Raw genomic sequence first — 20,608 nt, forward strand, 5'->3', positions numbered from 1 at the left:
GACAGAGTGTGTTGTGTGTAGTTACAGTTCGGTTTGTATGCAAGAGAATTATCTTTACACGACACACGCTTACACAAGCACACACACACGCACACGCCCACACACCCACACACACACACACACACACACACACACACACACACACACACACTCACGGACTCACACACACACACCTCATCTGAGCCACTTGTACAACTTGTGCATTGGTTTGGTTGTTCTATTTGGTATGGTTGTATGTCTAAAAAGTTTTGCTTTTGGTTTTTCAGTTTTGGCTTGTTCACAACATTCTGGATCAACTAAAACACTTTTTTTTTTTTTTTTTATCTTGGAAGCTACATTTTCACAGTTATTTCCAAACATAAAGAAAATAAAAAAACCCAGAGCACAACCGAAGAGACAAGAAGATATGAAAATAGGCAACACGTTGCCCGGCCCACCACCAGCCCACCCCGCCCTGCCGCGCCCCACCCCTCCCTCCCTTGTTCCCGCCGCATAATAAGTAGAAAGCAATGAGACAAATCCATACATCATTAACAGACACACTATGGAAAGCAAAAACAAAAATATATATATTCTCAAAGTCAGTTTGTTGAGGTTATTCCATATTTTATCCATCCAGGAAAACGAAAGAAAGAACAAAGCCGAGGTTGCCGGCAGAGGGAGGGAGGGAGGGAACGATTTCTGTCTGCCGATACAAGAACAGCAATCACAGTTAAAGACGAACAGACAGACAGGGCCTTACTCCCCCCTTTTCTCCCCTCGTCCTCCCCCTCTTTGTTTGTATTTGGTTTAGTTACAGTTCAGTCACTCATACATAACTAGTAGCAGTAGTAGTAGCTTTTGGTTTTGGGTTACTTTTTGGTTTTTTTAGTCCGCCGCTTTGAGCGCACCTCCTCCTGCTGCTCTTCCACCTTTTTCTTCTCCTCCTCCTCCTCCTCTTCCAGCTTTCCCCTGCAGCTTTTCAAACCCTTGGCTCCTCTGCTCCTGACCACTTCTCCTTCTCCTCCTTTTCTTCTTCTTCTCCTCTTTTCTTCTGGCCCTTTGATCTGATCTTTGGAGACAAAGGAGAGGGGCAATGGGAGGGAGGGATGGAGGGCAGGGGTTTGGGGGCAGTAAGGGGAATGCCGGTGCTTTACCTCTTTCTTTTGTTCCTTTTTTTTTTTTGGTTTGGACTCTTTCTTATGCTCGTAGTGTAGTGTGTGTACGTGTGTGTTTTTCCCTTTGACACTGCTGAGGTTTTGTCTGGACACTCGTCTCCTGGGCGAATCCAGAGAAAACGCTGCCAGAGGCGGTGCTTTGGTATCCAAGAGTGACTGTCTGGTGGTAGATGAGCAGTCTGGAAAATGACATGATGATGGTGTGGGGTGATAATAAACAAAAGAAGGCAAATAATGCTGGAAAAAAATCCAGAGTGTGTTGTCCACATCTGCCTGTGGTGTGTGTGTATCCTCTGCAGAGAGTGTAAATACAGTCGTGTGTGTATATATGGGTTTGAGCAATCATTAAAGAAAGGTACAGTGAGATTATTGATAATGATGATGATAATGGCGATGGAAATCCTGCTAGAAATGTTCTTTTTGAACAGAAAATTAGCATGTAAATAATCCAAAAAATTCACTGTGGATCTCTCAAATTGATACTAACAGCTGAACACCCAACGAATTCGACCAATACAGTAATTTTCAACTTTAAACAGACCTGGATCAAAAAAAGGATTTCCCAAGCCTATCTATGTGCCAGAAGGGTGGATTTTGCCACATAGTTGGATTTAATGAATACCAGAGAGCTCAGGCATCCACAGGAAAGCTTTTTAAAGTTGTATTTATGCTACAGTGTGTATGGATTGGCACCTTACCTGACGCTATAGTAATTAAGAGTGGTAAAACTCCACCCGTCGGTTACTCCAGGCTGGATGAAACGAACGCTGTGTGTTGTAATGAAAAGTAAGTTCATCATGGTAGAGCTGTAAAGAGAGAGGTAGGTAGATACCCTGCATGTGGGGCCAGCTGTAAAACATTAAACTGTACGTATTTGACAAGAAATACCATAAGAGGAGCGATTAATACAAAATAATAGAAAAATAAATGTTTTGTGAATCTTTAACTCAAAATAAAAATAACAGAAATCCTGAGTGAAATGGAAAATGTTTGGCATGAAGCAGAATGGAGTACTGAACTGATCCTGGACAGATCAGAATGTAAAAGTCTTTTTTAACTAAAGCTTTTCTCTCCGTTTGTTGTTTTTTTGTCTTTTTTTGGTTTTCAGTTTTTGGTATTTGGAGATTTTGGTTTTCATCTCTGTAGGTGTGTGTTTCTCTTCTAGCATCTTTTCTTTTTTAAAATTTGGTTGCAGCCTCCTTGCTGACCTTCTGAGTTTGTTAAACAAGTCTTTTTGCCTCCCATCTCTCACACACAGGTTCAGTTCTCATCCCTGCCCTCGTCGAGTTTTTTTTTCTTTTCTCCAGCCGATAAAAAGCATGGTGTTCGTTCCCCGATGCCAAGCAAAAACACTCCTCCTCAGTGCCACCTCTCCAGCTGTAGGTCATTATTTGGTTTCAAATTTCTCCCCTCCATTCTGCAGTTCTCTCTTTCCTCTCCATCCTCCTCTCTCTTCGCTTCCTCCCCTCATTCATCTGTGTATATTTTTGGCTTCAGAAGACGTCAGCGGGGAGACACAGAGAGACAAAATCAGAGACGGATCAGACAGAGAGATGGCTTTGGTTGAAAGGCGAGGTTGTAAATTTAGATTCATAAAGCTCCCGTAACACTCTGTTTGCTCCTTTTCCTCCTCCTCGTCCTCCTCTGATAGGATACTTTGGCTCAGTCGGGGATCACTCGGCCATGGCCCCTCCCAGGGGCGGTGGCGAGGCTTCGCTGAAGGAACAGAAAGAGGCGGGACTTGAACAAGGAGAAGCAGACTCCTCTGGGCCTGAAGTTGGGCTCATGAGGCTGCTGGCACCAGGGGGCGGAGACTGGGAGAAGGACGGCCTCGGGCCACACCCACCACCGCTGCTGCTGCTGACCAGTCCCATGGAGGGCGTGGAGCCCGTCGCCATGGAGCCGGTCACCATGGGGAGGAGGGTGGGGTGGTTGAGGAAGAGGGAGGGGCGGAGGGAGGGGGGGACGGCGGGACCCCCAGGTCCGCCCAGAAGCATGTGACCCGCTCCCCCCTCGAGGCTGGAGATGGGCAGCTGACCGCTGCTGGCTGCCAGGGCTGGTAGGGATGGAAGAGAGGAAGATGAGGGGAAGAAGAGTGTGGACAGGGATGGAAGAAGGACATGAAGATGAAGGCAGAGGGGGAAGGAGGGAGATTGAAAGAGAGATTAGGCAAGGGCTGAAAAGAAATGAGGAGGAGGAGGAGGAGGAGGAGAAGGTGGGAAGAGAAGAAAGAAAAAAGATGTGAAAAAGTGACAAGGGATACAGAGCAAGAAGGAAAGCAAGAAAATATAGAAGGATAAAAATAGACAACGTAAAGGACAGAAAAGTCATGAGGACAAAGTGACAAAATGATGAAGAGGGAGAAGAAAGAGCAGGACAAACGTAGATGTGGTGGCAGTGAAGAGGATGTAGAGGGCAGAGATACGACATAGTTAAAAAATGGAGAGGCACGGAGGAGGAGGTGAAGAGAAAGATGGCGAGAGTGATTAATGGAGGAAGAGGAGGACAAAAAGGAGAGAAAACTTGAATAAAAGCAGGCAGAGTGGATGAGACAAGAGAAAGAAGTAGAGCATAGAAAAGGACAGGAAGTAAAGAGTCAGTGAACGCATCAGACACATTAGCAACAGGGGAAACATTTAAAACCCGGATGGTCAAGACGAGGATGACGAGGAAAGACTACGGAGTAAAGTGGACGTTTTACAAAATTTGACAACTATAAAGATACAAACTGGGAAAAAAGGTTTTATACACTGCCTTATCTATAATTACAGAAATAAATGATTGAGAATGAAGGCACTTTGAATAGGTTTTACAGTCCACATGGAAATGATTAAAGGGCTGGTTCACCAAATTCACAACAAAACAATTTTCACAAAAGAAGGACACTCTTCACTGCTTGTTTTGTAGATGATCCACAATAACGGGGACACTGATCCTGGAAACACGCTGCCATTGAATTTTTGATTTTTTGAATGCAATTTGTCAGTGCCGTGAGCTTTTGTTGTATTGGCCTGGAGGCAGAAATCTCAAAGCTGCAGATAAAAACAAAACTATCCGCATGGCTAGATACCACCGGAGATAAGTAAGAAAATATTTTTTTTGTATTTTGTGTGGACTGACCCTTTGGGAATCAATGCAATCTTTAAAATTCAAAATTTCTGTTTACATGAAGGGTACTTTAACCTTAACCCTGTAATGCAAGTAGACAAAATGCCAGTGAGCAAAGGATGAAGATGGAGATGCTTACTTACTGTGGATGCACATGTACATGCACATGCACACAAAACTGCAAAAACACACACACACACACACACACACACACACACACACACACACACACACACACACACACACACACACACACACACACACACACACACACACACACAACCACTTGCACATTTAAACATGCTGATGCAATGGACTGAGTGGGATGCTGGTGAAAGTGTGAAATTGAACCATTTCCCTCAACCCTATATCTGTTGCCTCTCTGCAGACAAAATCCGGTATCACCAAATTATTATTATTTTTTTTTTTAAATCAACAGAGGGTGACACATTGTTCATAGAAAAACATTTTGCAACTTAAAGAAGTTTATTTTAAATATGTTGTGAGTTTTAAAAACCTTTTTTTATGGCTGAGGAAACTTAAATTATTACCAGGACTACAACTAACAATTATTTACATCATACATTAATCTGTTGATTGTTTTCTCAAGTAATCCATGAATTGTTTAGCCTCTAAAATGGTCATAATTGCCCATTACCGATTTCCAAAGCACAAGGTGACGTCTTCTAATGTGACAGTTTAAAACCCAAAGACGACCAAGAAAACGAACAAATATCAACCTGAGAATTTTGGCATTTGTATGAACCACTCAAAACCATTAATTTATTATCCAAAAAGTCGGCAATTAATCAACTAATCATTGCGGTTCTAACTAATACGTTGTGTTCCTATGAGAGATCACAAACATGGCAGAATATCCCCTTCCTCAGTGCAGCAGAGAGTGACACCTGCTGACTTCTGAAGTCCAATCTAATAGCAAACACTTTTATCTGTTTCAGCACCGTGAGTGTAAACATTCATAGTGTGTGTGTGTGGCCCCAGAGGGAATCAAGCCACAAATCCTTTCTCACTTCATTCAAACCCCCTCCTTTCACTGGGGCTTCTCTTTCTTCTCTCCCTCAGCCTGTAACTCTATCAGATTTGGCAGTGCCAGAGCTGCAGTTTCCATAACAGACTGTATCCTCCTCATCAACACATGGCCTGGAGGAGGCCGGCTCTGAATGACGCCCAACAGAGCGGGAGAAAAAGGGGGAAGGTCTGAGTCGGCGCTATAGGGAGATGGAGCACATGACGGATTCAAAGCTGAGCTTATTAGTGATGCTTAATTGATTTGGCAGGAGATCGTCTCTTTCAGAAAGGGGGGATTTTGAGCGTTATTTAGCCAACAGGCCTTGATGTATTGAGAGGGAGGGCATTGTGCCCGTTCAACTGTTTACTGTAAGCTGACTTGGCCTCCTAATCTTTGCCATAAGGGGCTCTTGTCACTTTCTGATAATAGCAGGCTATTGTATGAGAATCAAATTGAATCTTTCATCATACTGAGTGATTCAAAAAGTTTGCGCTGAGAGGGAGGAGTGTGCGCCGGGCTGGCTGTTGGCTACCGAGGTCCGAGGCTTTGCAAGGAAATTCATTTTGGTCAGAATGGATGAAGGGTGAAATGGGAAGTGGGTCTTTAGAAATACAGACTCATGAAGACTCGCTGAGCTGGCGGGGACAGTCTGCATGCACCAACACATACATGCACTCATGCACACACACCTTGCATGGTAGCCAGGGGATTGCTGCCAATGAGGGCCTGGTTCATCCCTGTGCTTACTCCCATCATTGTGTTCCTGAAATGTGGATGGACCCCGAGATCACGCACGCACGCACGCGCACACACAAACAATCGCACATGGAGAGAAACAGTTGGCAGATTAAGTGATTTAAGCCCAACATATTTATCAGCGATCCGGACCCGAAAGGCTTCGGTCTCTTGTCTCGTGTAATTTAAAGCAGCAGTAGCTTCTCGTGTTTTTGTTCAGCACCGGACATTTCCTACCCGGGTCAAGACTGTATGCCATAGCTTGGAGATGTTTCAAGATGTCGTTTTTTTCTTTTTCTTTCTTTTGTCTCCATGTGTGTGAACATGCAGAATTGCAGTCAAACTGGTGCGACGGCAGCTTAACGCACCTTGAACATCTGAATACCACAGATTTCTCTGCAACATGCAGCCACATGTGAATCAGGCGATTGTCAAGTTAAAGAGGTTTTCATTACAAGAGTTCGTAAGGTTCAAAAACAAGCCGGGCGCTCTAACAATCTCTCAGATTTAGATGGATCTTTAAAGATAAGATCAAGTGAGAAACCTGTTCTACCCTGTTTGATTTTTGTGCTTTTATTCAGTAGAGACGAGACAACGAGAAAGCGCTGATTGTTCATGTTTTTCATTTTGGAGCAAAACGTATTTATCAATTCACATGTTCTATGTGTTTTTCCGTTAACGGCTTATTCTATAAAACGTGAAAAAATAATGTAAATCAAAATAATGGAAAATAATGAAACTAATGAAAATGCCAAACACAACTGGTTTTCACAAGTACTGGCTGAACTACTACAGTATGTTCCAACCTTCTTGGGAGATAATACAACTCCAAATATCTCTTTTTTTTTCCAAATGTACCATTATTGACACTCACCCAGTGTTGAGCCCATGGGCCCCGAGGCTGGGAGGGGCGGGGCTGGCTGTGCTATGAGGGGGTGGGGTCACAGAAGAAGAGGCGGAGCCAACGGCAGCCGAGCTGACGGGAGTCATGGGGCAGGATGCTGTGGGTGACGGACTGGTAGCTGAGAGGAAGAGAAGAAGAATCCCATTGATGCCATCGGTGTTTGGTGTCAGTATACAAATGAGTTACAGCGTTATTTACTAAACACTTTGGTGACACTGTTCATCAGCAGCTAGGATCCTGACCTTTTTGAGTATCTTCTTTGACTCCATTCAACTTCAGACTAGAGAGAGAAGTTTGTGACTGAAAAGTATTGGGCTCGGCTCGATGGGCCAATAAATTTCCAGCTGTGTTTGTTACCTGTCAGGTCATTTGTCATACCTGTGAAGCCTGGGATAGCTCACACTGTAGCCACGGTCTATAAATCATCAGGACGAGTCATGACTCACGGAGGTAAACAACTCAAGATGGGACCAGTGCTTCCATGTTGTTGTCAACAAAACATCATTGTTTTCTATTTCAGTCTTTCTCTCACAGAAATCATTTTTTTTTAAGCGATGATTCTTCAATGTTTCATCAAACCAGCGAAAGGCTCTGACAATACAGAAATATCAACTTCTTCCAAATAATGTCAGGACCAGTTTAATTTTCCTGTGACCGACCTTTGGGTTCTAAAAACACAATTGAGAAGCACTGCTCAAGCCTTTAATAATTCATTGATGTGACTCTACACAGGCACAAACAGTAATTACAGCTCACCTGTTGTGCTGAGGCTGGTGGTGACCTGGGACAGACCCTGACTCGATATCTGGAGAGAGTGAGGGGGAAGAAATTAGGAAACAAACATCAGGTCAACCTCTGAAATTACACACACACAAAAAAAAGTGTTCAAGTGGTGAAGGGTTAGTGGATTCACGGTGGACTGTACCATGTGCGGGCTGTAGCAGGGGGCTTTGTGCGTCACAACAGGCGAGGTCTGGCTGGGCAGGGGAGGGGTGGTGCTGCTGGAGGGATTGATGCGTTTCTCTTTCTGACGGCGGTTGCAGAACCAAACACGAATCACCTCCTTCTCCATGTTGAGCTGTTCCGCCATTAGCAGGATCTCTTCCGAGGTAGGCTTCTGGTTCTGAGGAGGAAAACATCAGACCGAGGACTAAACGGGCAGGAGGGGAAGTACCGAAATCGGTGTAGGCTTCTGTCAGACAAATTCTAGTAATAGTTGCGTAATGAAAAAGATTGAAATTTATCTTAAAACAGGACCCTGGTTTGGAGAGACAGAGGCAGATGTTGAGAGAAACGCACCTTGAAAATCTAATGCAACCCAATACGAGAGCTCAGCCCCATATTCTACTTTTACAAAGCTTATAATGAGCAGTTTTGGTTGAGACTATCAGAGAGGCGTTAATTCAGTTGATGGTGTGCCTAATAAACTGACCACTAAGTGTATCGTTAATGCTGTTGTTAGGGTGCCCTATCTCTCATTATTGTAATTCAGTTCCCTTCCTCTGGAAAACACTTAGTGCCTCTTGCTTGAAAAAACGACTGCATTTGTTTTAATTATCGCAGTCATTATTTACATAAAAGCAAAGCTGAAACGTGCATAATTTAGATTACATTTCCATACCATTTGGATCTCCGTTAGAAATACACACTGACTTTCGATATGAATTTTCTGAATGCCACGATATCATTTTGTGGATATTTTGTGCCAGTCTCCATGTGCAGACCGACAGATTCAGACAAATCAGCCTCCTACCGCGCTGAAGTTGCGCTCTAGGACCACTCGCACATTGGTCTCGATGCTGGTGCGTTTCTTCCTGCGTCGGCCGGGCAGCCCCTCAATTCCCAGCATTGGGGAGGAGATAGAGGAGGGGCTGGGCAGCATGCTGTCTACCGCCATTGTTTCTGTCAGAAAGAGAGACGGGCAGAGGCAGAGAGAGACAGAGAGAGAGTGAGAGACATGAAGACATGCAGGCCAACAGACAGAAAAAGCAGGGGAGAAAAGCAGTGAAGACGAGAATGGTTTGTTTGAAGTAAAAGAGCAAAGTTGTTTGTACTTAATTCATATGGTGATATCAATTTCAAAAAATATATATTGATAACTTTAGACTTATAGTGCTGATGCTGACACACAGTATAGCTGAGTACGGCCATTTAATCAGATGAAATAGTGCATAAATATCCGTATTATAGATATATCAAAATACCGCACAAGCAACAGAATTTCAGGGTCTTTAGTTAATAATATTTCCAATTTTTTTTTTATTTTCCAAAACTTAGGTTGAGTTTCAAAGCTCAATTCCGAAACTTTAAAGTCATGAAAAATGAATAATTGCAAGAAAAAAAATGTTTTTTTATTTTTTAGAAAGATCTCAGTGTCGTGACCAGTGTTGACAGCAAAGTCAAGGACACCTGCTCCGAATGCTCTCAGGCACTCACCTGCATCACTCAGCCACTTCTCCAGCAGTGGTTTCAGCTTGCACATGTTCTTAAAGCTCAGGTTGAGAGCTTCGAAGCGGGAGATGGTGGTCTGGCTGAAATCGTTGCCATACAGTTTGCCCATGGCCACGCCGACGTCTCCCTGATGGAAATGCAAAAAATGTCAGAAACACACTGAAACATGCAAATGTGGACACACTCCGATATACAAATACATGTACACATACACACACGCTGCTGTAAACCTTCCTTTTATCTGTGTCTCTTACCTGCGTGAATCCCAGCTTGATGCGTCGCTGTTTGAAGGTGCGGGCAAACTGCTCCAGCTCCTCCAGGTCGCTGGGCTCTTCCCCCATGTGGCCCCCGTGGCCACCAGGGGTCAAGCTGGAGCCCAGGGTGGAAGCCATGGCACTGCTGGACGCAGATGTTGCTCCTACAGACGTCACTACGCCAACGCCGCCGCTGCCGGTGGCAACTATAGAGCCACTGCTGCCGCTGCCTCCGCCGACCACAGCGTCACTGTTCTTCTCCCTCTGTAATGTCAGCAAACCAAATGTACATGTGAGCGCCGGTACTATGGCTTACTGCTGGATTTTAGAGGGCTGTCAAGGGACTGAAAAAAATAAATATCTGAGAAAAAAGTATTTTCTCTTTCCAGGAACTGAAATAAACCAGAAAGTGAATAAATATGAGGCGATCGGCTGGGGAAAATACATAAAACACAATCATATGACCCTGCGTGTCTTGACATATGATACTGATTTGACAGACGTCATACACACACAAAAAAACATGTGCATCTTTTCTTTTCTTTTACTAACAGTAGGAAAAATACTATGACTTTAATGTCAGTTGATTATAGAAAACACATATAATACGTCAAAGCAGGAATGTGACCCCGTGAGCTTCGGGAGTATCAACTAATTGACCAGACATCATGCATGATATCTGCTGCGACACGCCTCATTTACATTCACCGTCTCTGTGCATAAAATACACGAGCAAAGAGGGCACGCCTGCCGTTGTGTTTGACATGACTTCACCGCGGCTTAATGAAAAATCTATAACGGTCCTTGCATGTGTGAGGATGCATTCATGCATTATGTTATAGAAGATAAAGGCTGAGTACACAAGGTGAGCTGCTTGACTTGGGTGTGAATATATTGTCAAGATTGAAGATCCTCACTGGACTCAGAAACTACGTCTGTTATGAGAAGAACCTGCTATGAACATATAGGTTGTACTAAGCAGCTACCTCGTCTTTTTACCTGTGGAAAAACGGATTTTTGCAACGAACACCAGCCATTTTCTTAAAACATAAAGTGACCTGTGCTGCTTTGTTACACGTGTCTGTTAAAGCAGAGCAGGACTTGGAGGATAGTAAAGTGTGTTTTTCATTCGGCTGGTGGTTTGCAGCCGATGAGGGTTGATGGTGGTGAATAACAGTCTCACAGATGCTCTGTGGGGCAGAGATTCAACATCTGTTTGATTGGCATGAAAAAACAAGTCCCACTCGTGTTATAGTTAGGTTCTGTAGCCTCACAAGTTCTCCCTCACTCTTTCTTTCACTCTCTCTCTCACACACACACACACACACTGATTTCCTACCTGTGCTTGAAGTCCCAGGCGAGGTGGTGTTGTCAGTAGTCCCCCTGCGCTTTGCTGAGGTAGCTGGATCAGATTTGATGTTGAAAGCAAACCTGTGAAAATTCAAACCAATAAACCAACCAATCCAATTACGATTCAATTAATCAGCCAACAAAAGCAATCAGGTGAGGAACAAAACAAAAAAAATAAACAGCTGAACAGCTACACAAGGCAAACATAAAAACAAATATTCACAGAGTATTTTCAATGATAATTAGGATAAAGTAGTTCTTGCCCAGTATGCTCACGACCACCAGTGTGTGGGGTCCGTTTTAATCTTCAGATTAACTGTTGAGTGTTTATGAGAGAGTGTTTAGAATGATTAGAACTGAGAGCCAGAAGATTCCTAAGCTTCCTCACCCTGCTGTGGCTGCTGCGCCTGAGCTGGCTGAGACAGGAGGAACTGGGCAGGAGACTGGAGAGGATGACCCGGCATCAAAACCAGCTGCTGGAGCTGCAACAACTGCTGGATATCCTGGAACACAAACACAAACACATTTCAATAAAGAGCAGCGATACGCCAGGCCAGGTCACGAAAAAGTCATCTCATCAATTTAGAAAAACAAACAAAACAAAAACATCTTCAATTATTAGAACTAAATTGACGGCCGGAAATGAGAAAAAGTGTCAAGAGTGCAACTCAGAGAGAACATGTGACCCCAGTGCATCGCTATCCACTGGAGAGCCACTGTCAAATTATTGGATAAGGTTTATTAGAAAATTAAAGGCACGCTCCAGGAATTCAACTAAATTTGGCACATTCAAATGAATTTTAATTTTCGGACACATTTAGAGACTAATAAGAAAAGTCCCCAAATGATCTGAATCTTAATGAATGGATCTTTATAGTAATACGTATTATCTGTGCATGTGTGTGTGTATCTTTGTAAAGTTTTATTAGTTTTCCAGACTCTGTATGTTGTAGTCTATGATGTGTGTTTTTTGCTTGGAGGGTTCTTGGTAAATGTAATTCCTCAATAAACTCAACTGACAGTTAAAGAAATGAATAAATTAAAAACATGTCACTTTTTCGTGCCCAGGTAAATAGTGGTCATTAAAGCTCTGCCTGCTCATACCTGCGCTGTGAGCTGGATTGGCTGCGACAGAGCCAGCTGTGGTGGTGGTGGAGGTGGGGCCTGGACTGTTTGCTCCTGTTTGGTTGGCTGTTGGTGCTGCTGCTGTTGCTGCTGGGACTGTGCTTGCTTCTGCTGCTGTTGTTGCTGCTGCTGCTGCTGCTGCTGCTGCTGCTGCTGGTTGGCTTGTTGCTGCGCGGCGGCGTGGGCAGCGTGAGCAGCGTGCGCCGCGTGCGCCGCGTTCGACTGCTGAACGGCGGCAGCCAGGAGCTGAGCCTGAGCCTGCTGGAGGAGCAGCTGCTGCTGGGCCGGCAGGAGAGCGGCAAGCTGGGGGGGAGCAGGAGGAGGAGGGGGAGGAGCAGGAATGAGGTGGTGGCAATGAGGAGAGTGATGGGAAAAAGGATGAAGATGTAAACATGCAAAGGGGTAAAGGGACGGAAGAAGAAGAGGGAGAGGTGAAGGACGAGTAGAAGTATGACAGAAGAAAGTGACGAGAGAATGATCGCGCGGAGGAAGAATAAAATGAAGACAAAAGTGGAGTCAGGAGAGAGAACAAAGAGCAGCGTCAGTTAAGCATTTAGGGAACAGTGGTGCAGGTGAATCTGTTAGTGGACAGTAAAAGCATGCCAGAGCAAGACAAGCAAGAAAAGCCGCCCACTTAACTTAAAGAACCTTCAGCTTAGGTATTTCACCCTAATCCAAGTACAGTACACTAGACAATTTTACTACAGGTTGTGCAAGTGTTTCCTTGTCCTTTCGTCGCGGCTTACACTGAATATTTTCCTGTATGGTGGAGCATGACGCGTGTCACAACATTACTCTGAACGTAACATTATGAACTAAACAAAGGCACGTACACACTGAGGCATGGTTGGAGCGGCTTATTTAATTCTCGGAGTGTTTAACTCTTCAGTCTGGTTGGTTTTACCAGGTTGGAGCTGTGCTAAACTGCCCATTCGAAGTAAGAGAAATTTTAGAAACAGATGTGGACATCTTTAAGGTAGCAGTTCATCATTTTAGCAAATCCCAGAGAAGTAAAATGAGCTTAGGGAAAACTGAAAGCTGGACTGGCTTCTCATATTCAGCCACTTCTTCTGTTCTTACCTACGCACCGGAGAAGATAAACCACGAAAAAGATCACAGAAAAGTCCTTCATGCTCAGCTACGATTTCAACTGAGACTGGGACTGTTTTGACAGGTCATCAAAACTGTTTGTCAAATAAAGAATTTGGTCATATGCGACTTTTGTTCCAAGGCTGTGCTTCGCTTGTAATTGGGTAGGGTGAACAGAAACTCTTTCGCTTTGGATCAGATGACACAAAGTCTCTCGTGTGATCACACTTGTTTTTTTAGACGATCAATTTGAGACTAAAATATTCAAGCCCTGGATTGTAGATTACTACACCACATTATGAAGCATTGTATAGTTTATACTCAGTAGTCAGGTGCTTATATATTTCCAAATCGTTTTTCTTGTCCAATCTAGAAATACAACTCTGATGCAAAGAAGGGGGTCAAATCTACCAGCCACACTACTATTTTTCATCATTACTAATCATATCATTTACTCTGTGTGTGCGCGCGCCTCTGTGTTTTCTTACCCCTGCTAGCTGACTGCCAGCCAGCATCAGCTGTGTGTGGTGGTGTTGGGTCTGTTGCTGCTGTTGTTGGGTGGGAGGTGGTGGAGGAGCAGGAGGAACAGTGCTGTGGGTCATCTCAGAGCTCTCCTCGCTCTTTCCCTAAAGGAGAAAGCAAACGTAAATTTTTTCTTGTGGCAAGAGTCATTTGTTTAAACTGCATTAATCCAGGCAAAGAACATGCTGCATCTTCTTCACACTGCAACGCACGCACTCAGCTCTCGGAGCTGATAAGTACAGCCGCTGCCATCTACTGCTGACAATCTGACTTATTACATTGTTGTGGGAGTACTGTACATGAGAAACGCTACTGAACCTGCACCGTATCAAAGTGCTGTTAAACACAATGCTGGAAGAGCATGTCTCTTTAATTATAGACATTCAACTTCAGGTGGGGGGAGTCTGAAAATCCTGTGGATAACCGAAAATCTGTCGCTCCATTTTTAATGCCTTTGCGTGCACAGCCATTCCAGTGCAAAAAATCCATCTCATTAATGAGAAACTGAGGCGCTAGACTAGAAACACAAATCCTGAAACACAACTAATTGTGTGACACAGGTGTAGAGGGAGGCAGTGACGTTCACTGTAAAGAAATGTCCACCAGTTTGTGCCCACTTCAGTGTTCAAAACCAGGTTGACACACTATTTTTGTAGCCATTTTGCATGCAAATACATACCAATTTAGACCTAATTTCAGGCATATTTCTGCCATCACACTCCATGTTTTGCTTTATCTCAGATACAAACTCAGCTCTTAAAACACTGAGTGAGAGATCAGCTGGAAAGCATATTTACAAAATATTCAACAGATCCCATCTTTCAGCAGCGGCATAATTACGAGTGCTGCAAAGCTAAAATGATAAACCAGTTATCATTCATGGTTTTAAATTATAGTTTAGGGAACAGAATGCAGAAGCATGAAACGATGAACCAGATTGTGGTTGAAAAGAAAAAAAAAGACAAAGTCAAAGACACTTCATTAGTTCTCCTTGTTTTGACTTTGTGAATACGAGCTTCACTCCCTGTCTTGCTGCTTCCCCCCGATTCCCAGGTTGATGCGTTTCTGACCAGAAAGACGAGTACGTCCTCCTCATTTTTGTGGTGTCAGAAAAACTCCCAAACTGCAGACCTCTGATCTCTAGGATGTCGTAACCTGCTCAAAGCCCTGTCATTAACCCGCCGCCTCCGCTGTACTGTGGTGCATTTCTACGTCTGTCACTCACCGTCGCTACATTCACATCTTTTTCTCTTTCTGCCTTTTTCTCTCAGGGCCCTTTTGCTTCTCAGCAGGGTGGGAACGGATGAGGTCACCGATTTGCATGTTGGATGTTCCCCAAGTTTTCCCACGTTTCACCCTGAGCGCCAAAAGCCATGAACTCCAGCCGGATGCATTCATGCTCACACACATAATAATGACTCAGCTCCTCATAGCCTTTATATACACACATAAAGGTTCAACTGATACAGAGTTTTGTTATTGAAGCTGTTGACAGCCAATATTTATGAGAGCTTCCACACACACACACACACACACACACACACACACACACACAGACACACACACTGCACGTATGAAGTGGCTCACCTTGCTGCCAGCCAGTGTGGGAGAGAGGCTGAAGGGGCTGGTTTTCATTGGCTGGGCCTGCAGTAACACATACAAGTAAAAGAAAAGAAAGAAAAAAAAAAAAAAGTCACAAACATTCACAACATCTGCATCATCCAATGAGAGATTCAGGTGAAACGCTGCCCAGAAATCTGCCACAGTGAATCACAGTTGCAGTTACTCTCGCCCTCTGATGGACTGCGATCAGTTATTCAAACATAAAAAGCAGACAGGAGAAAATGTCATGTCACCGATACTGCTTGGTCAAAGTTTGAACAAAAGAGGAGATCCACACGAAACCAAAATAACTGTTGAGACGTGTGGATGTTCCCAAAAAGTGCTGAGAGGTCGTTTTTGCTTAAAAAAAACACAGTTGCTTTGCAGTTTATGTTTTAATATACAGCAAAAGAGATACTGCTGCTGTCGCTGTCAAATAATTTCTAATGAGGATTTAAAGCTCTCTCAATACATAGTTAATGTTTCATATGGATGTTCATAATCATGCCCCATGATTTGAAAGGTATAGTGTTTACTACCCAGAAAAATGTCAAGCCACCCTGATAATAAAGATAAGTAGCATTAAATGTCATTGTGATGATTGTTGCTTGCTCATTGTTGCTGTAATGAATTTATTTATTAAGATATTTACTGCATTGTAATAACTTACATTTGTAGATTATTCAGGACAAAAATCATAATCTATATAATACAGTGGTATACGGATTTTATTCATAAGCTGAATAAAATAAAAGCTGAAATAACTTCAAAAACATGCTCAGTACTATTAGAGTCAGAGTTAAGACTAAATGTAGAAACTTACCTGGTCATCAGGGCTGTTTCTGTCAGAGTCTGAAACACAAAGGGACACATGAACTGTTTATTAGACATCGTGTGTGTGTGTGTGTGTGTGTGTGTGTGTGTGTGTGTGTGTGTGTGTGTGTGTGTGTGTGTGTGTGTGTGTGTGTGTGTGTGCGCGTGTCGATGTATGGTACCTGAACTGTCCCCTGGATAGTCAGCCCCAGGCTTCTCCTCCTCTGCTGCTTTAGACATCCTGATATCTGCAGGAAAAACATGCAGATACACATCAGACAGGTGCACAGGGGATACACACAGGTAATATCACAATATCATGCTACCGCAGCTGACAGTGTCAGAGAAACAGAGGGCCGTTGGTTCAAATCCCTGGTCTGGGTACACTTTTCTCTCCCAATTTCTCTGGAGCGCAGAATAAAATAAATTTGCAGCATTTTTATCACACAACAGTGAAAGTGTTGCCAATGTTACCAATGCAAATGAGAGATGAGGTTGCTCATTAAACTGATAAATGTAAAATGACAGAACAATGATGTAACATGAAATTAGTTATCATTTTTAAACTTCCATTATTCAAATCATTCCAAACATTTTAATAATCATAATTTGCATAGAAATATTTGTTCATGAAATGCATCTGTTTTGGTCCCATAGTTGTGCTGTAATTTATCGAATTGATTTAACAAGGTAAAACCAAAGGTGATCCTCTTAGCTCTTGAAAAGTTCAGGTTTGGATGATACAGTGCAGCTTATTTGTTTCTTTTTTAATCAAGAAGAGATAAGAGACTTTTAAAAATTACTCCTGCTCATAGTTTCATTCTGTTTCCATTATATATGACCTGCAAACAACCAAGAGGAAAACTCTGCTAAGCAAAAACTTTATACGTGACCAACCAAATTGTTGATTCGATACTCTAATTTAGTTCTATAAATGTAAACCTTATGGACCCGGGAGGTGGCACTGGGATCAAGAATCGGCTTTTTGTGGCAGACCTCATCCTAACTACCCTCGCTCTACCTTCTGTTTGTGGTGACTTCTGGGATTGCAGGAGCAATTTGTCCGGGAAGTACGACGCCAGAGGAACTGCTTACCTGAGCACCGGCCATTACTCAGCACAGCCGCCGCCGCCGCTACCGCCATCTTGGATAAAACACTTCTTCACCCCCTGCTCTGTGTTCTGAACATCTGTCTGTCTCGTGCTTTTATTAATCTTTTCTCTTCAGCTCGGGACTTCTGCGCTAAACGGCTCAGCTACAGCACCGGCCCGACCAGAGAGGAGACATCTCGATAAAGACACAGTAAGAACGTTTTGCCTCTGACACGGTGTTCATGTGTCTGACAGGGGCTGAACTGTCAAAATAATCAAAGTATACCGGATAAAACTACAGCTTACATCTTCTACCCTGCTATTCTTCCTCCTTGCTATAATTATAACTACAGCTTCCATCCTGCCGCCTCACTGCCTTCTTTAAACCCTATGCACACATACATACACACACACACACACACACACACACACACACACACACACACACACACACACACGGAGGATGCACCTATTCTGTATGATATATTGCAGAACATGTCAGACAAGGAAAGAACGAACACTTGAAAACAAAAGAAGAGAAGGTCTTATTAGAAATTATATATAAGCCCAGTGTGAGAGTGTGTGTGTGTGTGTGTGTGTGTGTGTGGGTGAGTGTGTCTGTGTGTATGGTGTGTTTGTGTTTGTGCGCGTGGTAATCTCATCATCGGGGTCACAGACAAGTTCAAGGTGTGATGAGAGGAGGTGGAGAGGAAAGAATGAAGGAGGGTGTTACGAACGGGCAGGGGGGAGAGAGAGAGGGAGAGAGAGAGAGAGGAGAGAGAGAGAGAGAGAGAGAGAGAGAGAGAGAAAGAGAGAGAGAGAGATGGAACAATGTACGGCTGCTCTGAGAAAAATCAAAATCCCAAGTAAATTAGGGGAAGATCAAAAATAAGGAAAAGGTACAATGAAAGAAATAAGAGAGAAGGACAGATTGGTTCGACTTCATTCCTCTTTCTCGTCTATCATAATGTACATTAATGTCAACCTCAACCTACAAGGTAATTATCCACCGACATTAGACATTAGAAGGATTTACAGTTGGTCAATATGAGTATGAAGTAGCTAATGGCATCCTTTGATCTCTCGTTCATTCGTTTTGTCAAAAGGCTTGTCATCCATTGACGACCATCCCGTCAATAACACCCTGTAAGTCTCATTGTCTTGGGTCGTTCACCGGGGTCAAAATGCAAGGGTGTAAATCTGCCTGGTTTAAACGCTATTCAGGGAAAATACATATTCTCCAAAGCTCGAATGAACGTTCTCCCGGTGGAGAGCTTGCAGTTGCTTATTGGAAGCCAGATGGTGGCAGCACCCTCTTGGAAATGCTGAGCAGGAGTGTGTGTTGGCGTACCAGGCACCTCACATAGTAAGAAGTCATCGGAAAAAAAACATATTTGGCGGTCAGTAGTAAAATCGTAATAATTCAGAAGTTAAAAAAAAATAGCTTTGAGGGCGGAGGAATCTGCTGTCAAAGGTACATGTGGAAATAAGATCTCTGATAAAGTGAGCAAATGAACGGCCCGATACATAAATATAACCTCAACACTAAAGCCGGAGTGGAGTTCTGAATACACGAATGTCCCAGATGTGATATTCGGCAATGAGGCAAAAACATTTCAAATATACATTTCAAGTTACCTTAACTATATCAGAGTTTCCTCGGTCGCAAACACGACTTACTGCTTTGGCCTTCGGCAGCAACTTTTCTGTGAAGTTATTACTTGCCGACACCAAATCGCCACGAAAACACAGAGACCCAACTGATGTTTTATAAATATCCGGTTATCCACTTCAATCCACATGCTGAATTAAGTGAGCTGTGTTTTACACCCGTCTCAATGTTAACCACATTTACTGTAGGTGTAATTTTACTGAGCTTATAAACTGGGGTCTGTTGCAACATTCAGATAAAATAGTAATTTATTAGTAAAAAGAAGTGCATAAAAAAAAAATTTGTATATTACTACTCATTCCACCACTACTACCATTAGTGATACTGGTACTAATCGCACCAACATTACATCTACTGTCAGCAGTGCTGCTGCCGCTGCTGCTACTGTCACTACGACTGCAGCTTCTATTACAAGTACTGAAATAGTGCTGGTGTTGTTACCACTATCACCAATACAACTTTAGCCATTATAAACCGTACCACTTGCACAAACACACCCTCAGAAACACACTATTTAAGAAAAAAACAAACCAAAAAAAAAACACCAAAAAAAACCAAAAACCCAATCTACTAAAATGCCGGATCCATTTAATTCAAACGGGGGGTTAAATGTAATACACTCCGATTCAACCCACACAGACGTTACTATTCCAGGCTACTTCATGCTCTCAGCATATGAAGAGAGGGACCCCATAAAATCATTTTATCACCCCCCCCCTCCCCTTCAGCTCACCCCTCCCCATAACGCCTCAACTGCCCCTAACCCCTCTGGCCATGGGGCCTTTTAACCCCCACCCCCCATCCATCCCAGCCTCCACTAGTCATATATGCTAAAATATCAAACGCACCGAGCCCCCAAATGTCACAGATGTCCAGAACACATTAAATTTTAGATCAAGCTATTTTTTCCTAAAACATTACGCACACCTCTCCGCATCTGCAAATGTGTTTTCGCCCGCAATCAATCTTCTTCCCTCTGCTGAACGCCGTCGCAATTCTCTGATTTTGACCATTTCTGCCTTTTGAACAAGCTGGTTTCAGTGTAAAATGTCTCTCCAAGTTTCAGTGACCGCTGTCGCAACACACTCTTCCGTCCCAGGGGCAGTTTGACAGCAGCCGCGCGAATGCAAGGGCAGAAAGCCCCACCCCCACCCCACCCCTCTTTGCTCATCCTATCAGTGCTAATAGCATAGAGAGAGGGAGAGAGGGAGAGAGAGAGGCCACTGGGCAGATGATGTATCTGTCTTCTGGGGTTGACATGGCCTGCCTGCCTGCGTGTGTGTGTGTGTGTGTGTGTGTGTGTGTGTGTGTGTGTGTGTGTGTGTGTGTGTGTGTGTGTGTGTGTGTTTTAGGGGAAAGGGGGGGTGGGGTGCAGGGTCACTGTCAGGGAATTAGAAAAGGGGGAAAGAGTGAAGGGAGGGGACAAAACGGCTGGAGGGGTCCTAAGCTTACCCTCTCCCCTCCATTCTCCCTCCTTTTTGCCCACCCACCCCGCCTTGGTCACGCCTGTCAGGGGCCGGTGACAGACGGCGCGTGGGTTTATGTGTGTGTGTGTGTTTGGGGGGGTGCCGGAGCTGTTTGGCGTGTGGATGTCAGAGGTCAGGCACATGGTCTTGGCCACCTCACGCCTCATACACACACACACACACACACACACACACACACACAAGCAAGCAGCCTGCCGCCTGCCTTTTCCACCTGTCCC

General features: G+C 43.8%; 1 protein-coding gene across 1 annotated transcript in view; it reads right to left on the reverse strand.

The window, feature by feature from the left end:
• Positions 1–2,830: 2,830 nt before the first annotated feature.
• LOC120786165 (POU domain, class 2, transcription factor 2) overlaps positions 2,831–20,608 on the reverse strand; it is a 58,720-nt gene continuing 40,942 nt past the window's right edge. The window contains exons 2-16 of the mRNA XM_040121385.1: positions 16,323–16,388; positions 16,151–16,179; positions 15,313–15,369; positions 13,692–13,829; positions 12,094–12,417; positions 11,378–11,492; positions 10,979–11,070; positions 9,640–9,903; positions 9,371–9,512; positions 8,688–8,836; positions 7,860–8,057; positions 7,691–7,739; positions 6,905–7,052; positions 5,985–6,058; positions 2,831–3,213 (exon numbers count right to left, since the gene is read on the reverse strand). Of these exons, the coding sequence (XP_039977319.1) occupies positions 2,831–3,213; positions 5,985–6,058; positions 6,905–7,052; positions 7,691–7,739; positions 7,860–8,057; positions 8,688–8,836; positions 9,371–9,512; positions 9,640–9,903; positions 10,979–11,070; positions 11,378–11,492; positions 12,094–12,417; positions 13,692–13,829; positions 15,313–15,369; positions 16,151–16,179; positions 16,323–16,388 (2,228 nt within the window). The remainder of the gene's footprint in view (positions 3,214–5,984; positions 6,059–6,904; positions 7,053–7,690; positions 7,740–7,859; positions 8,058–8,687; positions 8,837–9,370; positions 9,513–9,639; positions 9,904–10,978; positions 11,071–11,377; positions 11,493–12,093; positions 12,418–13,691; positions 13,830–15,312; positions 15,370–16,150; positions 16,180–16,322; positions 16,389–20,608) is intronic.

Source organism: Xiphias gladius, chromosome 24 (genome assembly GCF_016859285.1).
Source record: "Xiphias gladius isolate SHS-SW01 ecotype Sanya breed wild chromosome 24, ASM1685928v1, whole genome shotgun sequence".
Lineage (NCBI taxonomy): Eukaryota > Metazoa > Chordata > Actinopteri > Istiophoriformes > Xiphiidae > Xiphias > Xiphias gladius.